The sequence below is a fragment of the Gekko japonicus genome, unplaced genomic scaffold (genome assembly GCF_001447785.1).
Source record: "Gekko japonicus isolate JY-2015 unplaced genomic scaffold, Gekko_japonicus_V1.1 scaffold862, whole genome shotgun sequence".
Lineage (NCBI taxonomy): Eukaryota > Metazoa > Chordata > Lepidosauria > Squamata > Gekkonidae > Gekko > Gekko japonicus.
Genome location: NW_015173699.1, coordinates 300,290 through 312,228, shown reverse-complemented (window position 1 = coordinate 312,228; position 11,939 = coordinate 300,290). Strand labels below are relative to the sequence as shown.

Here is an 11,939-nt window from a genome sequence, read left to right as displayed (position 1 = left end):
AGAAAGGATCCTCGCCTAGAGTGGAAAATACTGGAGCTGGCCCTGCTTCCAATTCCAATAACCTTTACTGGCATACATAATTTTCTTCCTTTATGAAAAACTGCCACATTTAAGAAAGCCTTTGAGAGCAGTTTTATTGCCTTTTTGCCATTTTTTGGAATAGGCTATGCAGCAAACATCTACTCTGTTCCATTTAAAAAACTGACTACTTAAAACAGACTAATGAAGTAAACATGATGCCTTGAGTTGGCTCTACTGAATAGTCTTCTATAGGTAATTAAAATTACAAATTAACTTGGAAGTTCCAAGGCAAGGCAAATATTTCGATATCTGGCATCCCTTTAATGGAGGGTGGGGACTGAAAATCAGATGCACCGCAGCTGACTGCTGGCATTCAAATAACAACTTTGGGCACAAAGGTTCAACCATGTCCGGTGGAATCTGACTTAAAGCCACAGAACCGCAAGTTGAACTCCACTTGCAAATCAGAGCTTTGTCACCTCATACTTCAGTCTGCAGATCACTGGGTCCCCAAAGAGTCACTCATGAGGCTTGGAAACAGCATGGGAGTGAAGGGCTGAAGTGCAAATCAGTTGCACTTTCCCACCCCACCCCTCACAGAAGTGCCCTTCTGCCCACACAAAGGGAACAAACAGGTTACTGTGAATGACAGACTCGTGCCCCCACTATGGCATTTAATATACTACTTTTAAAATTCTGTTCAGCTTTCAAAAGAGGTTCCCATGCGTTTGAAATATATAATCTAAAACTTCCTTGCAGACTTAATTAAACAGGTTTTTTAAAAAATTCAAGCCATAGTAAGTGCTGTTACCAATTTGATTCCAAGAGCTGCAATCCAAAGACACCTTTCACTGTGCGCACAAACTTTGTTCCTTTGAACAACAGACCTCCATGCCGTACCCGTACCTGAAACTGTGGCAGGGGCTCCTCCCAGTTTCAAAAGGTAATCTGCCAAATAGAATTTGTCATTCTAGAAATATAACTCAAAAGGCCCTCTAAGGTACATAATGGCAGCTGTACCATTCTTTGCTGTCCTTGATAAGGATCGCTTATGCTGTCCTATGCTTTATAGTCATATTTATATATAAGCCCACTATATATAAAATATCTAAGCTTCCAGAAACTGCTCTCAGAGTTCTTGGCTACTGTCTTGAGGCAACGGTCCAGTGGCTAAGATAAGCAAGCTGAACTGAAATCCACAGAAGATGGAGTGATGTTGGCTGGAAAGGTTGAGCATCCTGGGAGGAGATTCCACAGCCTAAAATGTGGGAGGGGGGTGCTCTACTACCTGGCTCCACTTTGATTTTGGTGTTGTGCAATGCCAGGCCTGTGAAAAATAACAGCTCAACAATATCTGACCTTTTGAGAGAGGAACAGGTTGACCTGGCTTGTTTGACTGAAACCTGGCTAGATGATACTGATGTGGTCAGTTTGGCACAGCTCACACTGGCTAAGTATAATGCCCTTCATCAACCTCGAATGGGAGGATGGGTGAGGCAGCATTTCTTTCCCATGAACATTTTCCCATCATTAGGTACCTAGTGTAGACAGAAGCCAGCTTTGATTGTATGTATCTTGTGTTGGGCACCAGAGACAGCTCAAGGATCTTGCTGGCGTACCGTCCACCTAGCTTATCAGAGGGATCTTTGGTTGAGCTGACAGTGGTAGTGTTGGACTTGGAGCTGAGAACCCTGAGGATGGTTGTCCTTGGTGATTTCAACATACATGCCAAGATTGCTTGTCAAGTCAGGCTCAGGAATTCATGACCACTATGACAAACATGGGTCCATCTCAGATTGTAATAGGCCCAACGCATGAAAAAGGACATTTGTTGGACCTTCTTTTCTGTGTTGAGCAGCTTGTGATCTGATTAGAGGGCTGGAGTTCAGCCCCTGTCATTATCAGATCACTGTCTTCGGAAGGCACAGTTGAGCTTGTTGCCTCTTCCCTGCAGGGGCAGTGGACTGATTCTGATGGTCCGCCTTCAGAGATTAATTGATCCTACTGGTTTCCAAGTGGCTCTAGGAGATTCTGAAAGCCTCTCTGGTGACTCTGTGGAGGCCCTTACAGCTGCACAGAAGGACAGGCTGACTGGGGGCATAAACAGAGTTGCTCCTTGGCATCCTCTTCCACACACTGGAAGCAACCAGTTAGCTTGGCGACATAAAGCAGAACAGAAGATGACTAGAGTGACAATGGCAGAAGACTTGGGATAATCCAGATAGACCACATCATAAAGCTCATTTGCTATGAGGTGGTGGCAGCGAAGATGACTTCCTTCTTTGCTACCATCTGGCCGCACTGATCCATGCTTCTGTGACCTTACATTAGGATTACTTGAACAGAATGCACTCCAGACCAGTTTCCAGGTTGTCTTCAAGGGCAGCCCCACACAGAGCGCAGTTCAAGTAATCCAATTGTGAGGAACATATGTTGCTGGGAACATATGTTGCCTATTTTGAAACAGCTTCATTGGCTGCCAGTTGGTTTCTGAGTTCAATTCAAGATGCCGGTTGTGACCCTTTAAATCCCTTCAAGACCTATATATTTGAAGGACCATCTCCTTCCACTTGTCCCTGTCTGCCAACACTCATCAGGCATCCCTATCTCACCACATAGGGTGGCCCATCTGGCATCCACAAGAGACCAGACCTTTCCCATCATGGCTCTGGCTCTGTGTAATGGGCTCCCTGAAGAGCTGAAAGAAGCCCCTCCTTACAGATTTTCAAGAGGTGCTGCAAGGCCTGCCTGTTTGTCAGGGCTTTTGAGGGGGTATGAAATGGCAGGCATCTTTGAAGGGGAGAAGAGGGAGTATTTGGAGGCTTGTTATTTTATCTTTGGTTTTAGTTGGGAATATTTTCACTATTATTTTAAGCCTCCTTGAAAGAAGAGAAAAAGTGGGATATAAATGATCTCATAAATAAATAAATAAGACATCCCCATGAAAGCCGCCCTATTCATGGAGAACCTGTATTCATGGAGAAGCAGGCTGAGTGTTGCTATACGTATCTTCTTTCACTTGTATCTAGCCAGGAAAATGCAATCATTTTTCAGGACAGTCAATTTGGACATAACTGATCCACCCTACTGTAACCTCAAGAATGGATTCTTGTAATGCAGGCTAAACGGTAGTGCCCCTAAAGTCCAGTCAGAAGCTGCAATTTGTCTCAAATGTTAGTTGGACTTCCTGGTACTGGTTTTGACCTTGAAAGCCCACATAAATCAGTCCCTCATGGACCATCTTTCCCCATATGAGCCCAGATTAGATCCTCACAACAAGGTTTCTTCTCTTCTCCCTCCTTAAAAAAGGCAATACCTGGGACTCCCTTTAAACCCCTGCTTTCTGCTCTGGCCAGAAACCAGCACAATCCCCACAAACTGCCTTACAAGTTCGTAGAAGTCTGTGATGGTAGACCCATCATGGACTTCAGTTCCTAAACCACAAAAATGGCAAAATTCATCACAAATTTTGCGTCGTGGTTCAGTTTGTGCCCATTCCTAATTTAAACTGGCCTTCTCCTGACTTGATTTTAATGGCATTTAATTATGTTCATGTTTTTCTAATATGTCAGGTGACTGGTCAGCTTTAATCTGCTTGTTTTATTGTAAATTGTCTAAGCAACAAGGAAAACCAGTACAGAAATACAGCAGATATACAGCAGATAAACTTTTCTACTTGGAAAAAATAACTTGAACAAGGACCATAGAGTTGACTCGTTTACTGCATTCATCCTTATGCTAATTATGCCTTTCCATTCATTATAAGATAAGTATACCAATGGAAGAAAAGGTAATACCAGATAATGACTACTGCAAAAAAATCTGTTCTCTGCTCTTCATTACACAACTAAGAACATTTCATAATAATTTGAACATGATATGCAGACTGAAAGCAGACTAAAGCAGCTTGCGATAATTTAATCTTAATTAACATAATTCTGGAAAGCAGCAGCTGTATTCACAAAAACATTCTACATGCTAATGGAGGAAACCTCCAAGTTCATGCTTTAAGAAACACCAAGTCTACCCAAGTTGCTGGCATCCAAATAACCACTTACAAAGTAAATATAATTTTCACTTTCTCAAGAAAGTGTCATCAGAAAAAAAGATTAAAATCCTCACAGACAAATACATTAGGATAGCATACTCACCGTCCCTCATTAACCTTGACTTTGTCTCCAAGGCAATGAAAGTTCTCAATGTAACCTGCAGTGCAGTTGATCTGTCGCCAGTCTGGGTTACATATAGCAATAAAGTGAGGTCTCAGTCTGCCTACTGAGTATTTGGCAATGTCTGTCAGAGACTGGCTAATAGCTGCGCCGAAAATGAATGTCCCAATGGCTTTATAAATAGTGGCAATATAGTTGTTTCGGACAAATGAATTGGAGTGCAAATGGTTGTAATACACAGAGAGGGTTTCTCCTATGATTATCTGGGGAGAAAGAAAAACAAACACGGAAAGACACAAGTTAAAGAAACACACGTGAATCCTTAGATGAGACGGAGAATATATCAGATTACATTGCTAAAGCAACTTTTGTATGTATAAACCTGGTTTTCAATTAACAATGTAAAAAATTAAGCTACAATAAAGAGTGACCAATTTCTGGAAATCCATTTCAATGTCCGGTTGAACTGGTTGTGCCAAAATACACTGAAGTAAACCGGAACCTCTGTTCTTTTCCCATCTGATTATAAGGTGAAGGTTTAATGAACTAAAAGTGTAAACACTGGGAACCTTCACCTTTTCTCCAGAAATAACAACCTTTCCCAATCAACTTCACAGAAATCTCAGAAGTAGCATCCTCAATGTGCAGCACATTTTAATTCAACATCCTTTACACACATTCTTAACCTTCTGCTTAGAAGAAAATGTTTATTTGCCAAGAACATGATGATTCTGCAGTCAGGAACCACGTTAGAGGGCTAGACAAAAACACCATTGCCAGAGATGTTAAAGGCCAGTTTTTAAAATATGAGAAACTCCCATACTGTAGCAAAATGGAATTTATTTTTAAAAAGCATACTCCAAGAAATGAAGCTTCGCTGAAATAATAATAAATGTTGGAAGTTAAAAGCTGCGACAATGGGAAAATACTGCTTTGAAGCTGCAGGATAGAAATTGGAGTGTTACGGGGGCTGTTTGTTTCATTTGCATTTTGGTAAAATAACAAAATATGCACAAATGCTTTTTGATGCTGCATGTTCATAATTAAAACTTATTTTAATTTCTTCACTAATTTCATTCCTTACTTTTGACAATGCAAGATACTAGCTAGGAATCAGAAAGAGAGTGTGTCTTCACTTTGAACAGTAGTCAGTTCATAAGAAAAGATACAGAAGTGCAAGAGTTCAGGTGGATAGTAGCTGGGGGGGGAAATTCATTCATTGAAATTTTTGGTCCAGGCTAAACATCATCCAAACATTAAAGAAATGCACCACATATTTGACTTTTCTCCCTTTCTCACAATACAAGAACTCGGGGGCCCTCAATGAAATTGCTGAGCAGTCGAGTTAGAACAGATAAAAGGAAGTACTTCTTCGCCCAAAGAGTGATTAACACATGGAATTCACTGTCACAGGAGGTAGCGGCAGCTATAAGCATGGACAGCTTCAAGAGGCAATTGGATAAACATATGGAGGTCCATCAGTAGCTATTAGCCACAAGATATAAATAGGAACTCTCAGTCTGGGGCAAGTTATGCTCTGTATTCTTGGTGCTTGAGGGGGGCAACCGTGGGAGGGCTCCTGATGGCACCTGATATTTTTGACGACTGTGTGATGGAGTGTTGGACTGGATGGGCCATTGGCCTGATCCAACATTGGCTTTCCTTATGTTCTTATGACAAAACTATGTTTCTCAAAATATGCTTTATTTATTTATTAGATTTTTTTACCCCACCATCCTGGCCAAGGGTAAGCAAAAACATGGCTCATTCATGTGAATACAATTCCCACTGTGCTTTACATCTTGAGAAAGAATACACAGAGTTTGGGTCAGCATCAGTTGTGCCGAACATCTGTTGCAAGAGGATTTACCAGGTAAGAAACAAAGTAACACTGAAAAGTGCATGCAATTTTTTATTAACACATATTTTGCAGACAGCACATGTTGGTTCATTAAATGTCTGACAGTCCTTGGTGAACTATTCTTCAGGGTTTCAAAACTATAGCCAGCATTCAAAAGGCAAACACACAAGACATTGACGCTTTTCAGCTCCTTCCATTTCCTGCTGCTGGGATTGCCAGGTGCCCTCATCACTCTGGTGGGGGGATTTGGGGGGGCATTCCGGGCGTGGGAAGGAGAGAGGTGGTCATGGACTGCACACTTGGCTCACAAAAAGGTCTTTTTGTGAGCCAAGCGTGCGGCCCACAACTGCCCCCTTCCCCCGGCTAGATTTAAAGGGCCCTCCAGCTGGTCAACAGGCCACGTGGTCCCCACCAATCAGCGGAATCCCTTTAAATTGGGCAGGAGTGGAGGGAGAGGAATGGCTGGATGGGTGATTGTTCTTGGGGGCGTGGCTTGGGGACAGTGCTTCCCCTGCCAGTCAGGTGGCCGGGGCAGACTGAAGTCCTCAGAAGTGGGGGAACCCCTACCTGGACTGGGGGGCTGGCAACCCTACCTGTTGCTGCCCCTTGCAACAAAAACCACTTGTAGAGATCAAGGGACCCTCTAAAATAGTATTTGATGCAATATGAAAAGCTCTAATGGAAAGGAGGGGTCGGCAACCCCCATGTCCATTCAGTCATCGGATGATGGCAGGGAGATGTCTTTGAATCACAGACAGTTTGGACAAAATTCATGTTCCACAGTCTCTATTTCTATCTTGAGCTCATCCATACAACTCACACTCATGATCTCCTTCATTCCAAATTTGTTTATTTATTATTAATTTCTATTTATATCCCGCTTTGCCTGACAAGCAGGCTCAAGGCAGCGTACAATAATTAAAATGTGTAGCACATGATGAATAAACCTGGAACTCCACACGATTTCATCATGGACTATTATGTGGACCCCAGCACATATTACCAAGACCTGGTTAGATAATTCTGAAGGCCAAGCTTTGTCCATATCACAGTTGCAGAGCCTGGAATTCTACAAGACAAAATAGGGTAGGAAATTTCTTTCTTCTATCCTGCCTGCAATATACAAATGGTCTAATTTGAAGAGGTAATCTTCCAAATACAGTAGGTGGTCCATTAGTATACAAGACCTTCTGGTAATGAGGAATCTGGCATAGAGTTCATGAGAGTTTGTTTGAATGGGGCCCTAGAATGCTTTGTCCTGGGAAATGTCTATGAATTTATGAGAAAGGGCTCCGTCCTCACAGCTAACCTACAACATCCTAGATAGAATGATCTCACCAGATTTCACACAAACAACTAAGGAGATTATAAGGTTGTGTCCTTGAGGAAAGTTGTACTTGTTTCGCTACTTGATTTCCAAACTCTGAGTTTCAGGGTGGGTGCCATCCTACTCAGGTGTCGTCACCACAAACAGGCTATTATTCTGCCGACAATGAATGACAGCTCAATCTAATGGAGTTCAGCAGTCTCGTGCAGAAAGCTTGAATCATTCTGTGCTTCTCACCAACAACTACTAACAGTGATCAGAGAAGCCTTTTCAACAGTGGGTTCCTTACTGAACACTAGTCCTTGCCACTAAATCACAGCAGCATTGGGCCACAGGTGATCCAGTGGAGATAAGGAAGCTTAAGCATAGACAGGGAATCACGTTCCACCAGGATGTGTATACTTACTACATACAAGTACTAGGATAGTGATACCTTCATTGACGCAAACTTCTTTAAAGAGGAAGGGGTGCTAGCATGCAACAACATCCACTCCCTCTAGAGAAATCATTTAGCACAGGAGTGTGTGATAATCATTTGGTTTGAAAAACTGAAATACTCCGGTGATGATTCCTCAGCAGTGACATCAAGACTCCAATATCAGTCTAGATTCAGGCCAGTCAGCCAGTCAGATTTTATTAATGGCCCACGGCCAGTATAAGATTCAGGCCTTCCTGTGCAGAAGGCCCTGCCCTCACCAAATTACTAAATCAAGTGAAGATAGGATAGTCGGCCAATGCAATTATGCTGGGCTTAAAAATCAGCACTTGATATGATGAACTATGCAAGTGTGGTTTCAACTGGACCGACAAGATTGTGTTAATTACTTGAGATGAAGTCTTCATCCTTGAAATACTTAAGAGGCAGTGTCCCTTAATGTTGCTCAATATGTACAAACAGGAAGAAGAGAGCTCAATGCCATCAATGTGCTGATGATACTCAAACTATGCCTCTCTTGCCTCATAATCCCTAACAATTTCCAGAAAAATACAAAGGCATTGAACAGTAGGCCCTAGTCATATTTGACACCTCACTCCTGAAATCCTCTCCTGGAAGCCGTGTAAACTCAGCACCTGATGGCAGTCAGTGCAATCCAAAGCAGAGTCACACCCTTTTAAGTCCACTGAAGTCAATGAGCTTAGAAGGCTGTAACTCTGTTTAGGATTGCTCTGAGCATCCTGCAATCACAGCATAGGCCAGCAAGTAAATATACCTTTGCTGTGGCAGGACATACAGAGCAGAAACTGCTCCAGATTTCCAGTTCACAATGTTTACTTAAGGATGGCCCAGGGTAGCCCGATCTCATCAGATCTTGGAAGCTGAGCAAGGTTGGCCCTGCTTAGTACTTGGATGGGAGACCACCAAGGAAGTCCGGGATTGCCATACAGAGGGAGGCAATGGCAAACCACCCACCGCTGTTAGTCTCTTGCCTTGAAAACCCTATGGGATCACCATAAGTTAACTGTGACCTGAAGGCACTTTCCACCACCATCACTCAAACTTGGGTAATCAACAATAGTAAAATCAAAAAGAGAAGCTATCCAGGTTGCAACTTCCCTGTATCATCACTAAGTACCTTCTGATTTTTTCCAAGAATTAATATCCTGTCTTCCAGATTTCAGTAAAATCTGCGCATGTTGAAAATTTTAAGATTTCAGTGCCAATGTAAAGTAGCCACACGCTTTAGAACTTTAGGCTGGATTCACCTCTGCAAAGGCGCATTCCAGACTTTAGCCCAGTTGAAGAACATTTCTGGTCAGAGGCTATAGTTATTTTCCATCAGACCTGTTAGTAATCTCATGTTTCTATAACCTCAAAGATGGATATGCTTCACCGTGAGGCTGCTTTGTTAGTTAAATGCCCCACAATTTTAGAATGCTCCCTAACTGGGAAATTCACCAAGTCCAAGACTGACCTTTAAAAAAAAAAATACTGCAAGATTTTTCTATTCAGGCTGGTTGTTGAAGGCTACTGTTAAAGCAAACAGTGGCTTTGGCATTTAGTTGACTCTATATTTTGGTTTCCCTACCTAGATTCTAAACCTGCAGGATTTTAAATGTCTGTTTTAAAATCAAGCATTAAGCTACCATGGGCTTTTGGAATGGAGTGCAAATGAGACATCTTTTTTTAAGCCAAGAAATATTGTGCTTCAGTGTTTTAAAAAAGTATACAATTATTTTCCAAGGATTGTGGCTTTTTCTTCTGACAGCAAAAATGCTTTCCATTGCCATCTGACAGCCAACAAAATACGACAATTTCTAAAATGCAATGCAATGGAGGAAAATGAGACGTGAACTTACAACAATTATATCGAGAGGAACAATTATTCCCGCTAATAACTGATATGAAATGGTGTCCTCTTTGTAAGGGTACTGGATGGATTCATCACTACAGAACACTCCTCGTTTGATGGGAGTATGCCTTGCAGTCAGAATTGCGAAAGGCAAGCCAGCTAGCAAAAAGAATAAGATAATTATATTACACAGGTTATAGTAAAAAAGCTTTATCCCCCCAAGCACTTTCCATCCAGAACAATAAGCGAGAGCACAGAGGATGCAAGCAGAAAATCAAAGCACTTCCGCTTCTTTTCCATAAATGCTGGTTCAGGGCATGCTTAGAGGTTTTCAGCCGAAAAAGATTCAAAGGAAACAAGAAGAGCTTTTCAGGATTTCTTTCCACTCCCGCAACCATGCTGAATGTTCCATTTGCGCAAATCATTTCCTTAAAGTACGTATTTATGACACCTCCTCTATATCTGCTTATTACCCTCAACCAAACCAGCTTTGCACTTCACATACAAGCCAACTTCTGCTACCCTGAGATATAAGACTTCATTCCACACAATCACACACGTACCACAAAAGCAGGAAGAGAAGGGGAGAAGAAACCATGCCAAGGAACTTGGGAAAACTTGGTCACTGCTTGTTCTGTAAAGCATCAGACATTAATCCTGCCTCCCCTGCCTCCAACGCACAGGCCCTATGTGAAAGCAACTTAATCAAAATTGTGACTTTAAATTCCAAACATCTGTTGGAACAACATACCCAGATTTCAAATCTTGAACTAGCCTGCATTTTTACTACATCTAGTTGAGATCAGAAGGTAAGCTCGCACAGTCATTTGTATACATCTATATTTCCAATCTATTCCTGGAAAGAATTCTGATGCCATAACAAAGGATGAAACACATTTCAAAGGTGATTAAGTGGTGGGCATATGTGAAGTTTAAAAAATAGAAAGGAAGAACAGATATTCTGTATAAGGCAAGCAACGAAGTCTAGCAGTGCAGGATGGAACAATAAAATATAGACTAGTGAGCATGGCTGGCTTCTGTAAACACAGTCCACCAACTGAAAACTAGAAAATCTCTTTACAAAACAGAAAAGAAAAGAACCTCTTGTTGGAAATCAGATTATATGTTGTATGGGCCATATAGGTCCTGGCAGTAGGTAATCCTCTTTAATATAAAGAGTTTCCCTATATCAAAGAATCCCCCGCTCTTTTTGGTGTTCATCTTGTAGCCTGATTACACGTGAGGTGTGTGGCCCAGGTGGCAGCCACTGCCAGGTCAGCCTTTTACCACCTGCGGCTGGCCAGGCAGTTGGTCCCCTATCTCGACCGTGAAGACCTGGCCACTGTGATCCATGCGACGGTCACCTCGAGGCTGGACTACTGTAACGCTCTCTACTTGGGGCTGCCTCTGTCGCAAATCCGGAAGCTGCAGCTAGTGCAGAATGCTGCAGCTATGCTGTTGATGGGCCTCTCCAGGCGAGACCACATCCGTCCGGTGCTGCAAGCACTGCACTGGCTGCCAATAGCATACCAGATTCGCTTCAAAGTGCTGGTGCTTACCTTTAAAGCCCTGAATGGCCAGGGTCCGGCTTACCTAAGGGACCGCCTCTTCCCGTATGTTCCCTCAAGAGCACTGCGATCGGGGAATCTCCATCGCCTTGAAGTACCAGGCCCCCGTGTCGTGAAGCTGTCCCATACCAGAGCCAGGGCGTTTTCGGTGGCGGCTCCTACCTGGTGGAATGAGCTCCCGGAGGAGATCCGGGCCCTGCAGGACCTTGTACAGTTCCGCAGGGCCTGCAAGACGGAGCTCTTCCGCCAGACCTTTGAGTAGGAGCTGCCACCGCCACTATTCCATCACCGAGACGCTATCTTCCACCAACCGCAATGTGAGGGAGTGGAGGGTGTCGCCCGATTGAAGCCTGGAAACAATCACTCCTGGCGCTCATGTCTTTAAGAAATCTGCCATCAATGCGATTGTTGCGCATCTTGGGTATTTTAAGTAATTTATTGTAGCACCGTTTTTAATATGCTATGTAACATTGTTTTATTGTCTTATATTTTTAACTTTAATTGTTAGCCGCCCTGAGACACTATGTGTAGGGCGGGATACAAGTCGTAAAATAAATAAATAATAAATAAAATCCCATAATTTCAGCAGTTTTTCAGCCTCAAGTTCTCCTGCACTTAAAATACATCTGCTTCTCCAATTTCATAAATAAATAAATAACTAAAGGCAAATTCACACAAAGTGTCATTTTAATCTGTTTTAAG

The 11,939-nt window shown here is 42.6% G+C and overlaps 1 protein-coding gene across 2 annotated transcripts in view; it reads right to left on the bottom strand.

Moving 5' to 3' along the window:
• Positions 1–11,939, bottom strand: part of PLPP1 (phospholipid phosphatase 1) — a 115,739-nt gene that overhangs the window by 54,341 nt on the left and 49,459 nt on the right. The window contains exons 2-3 of one of the 2 annotated variants that reach the window (XM_015423225.1): positions 9,677–9,828; positions 4,173–4,453 (exon numbers count right to left, since the gene is read on the bottom strand). In XM_015423225.1, coding sequence (XP_015278711.1) covers positions 4,173–4,453; positions 9,677–9,828 — 433 coding nt within the window. The remainder of the gene's footprint in view (positions 1–4,172; positions 4,454–9,676; positions 9,829–11,939) is intronic. The other variant, XM_015423224.1, reaches the window with a different exon arrangement.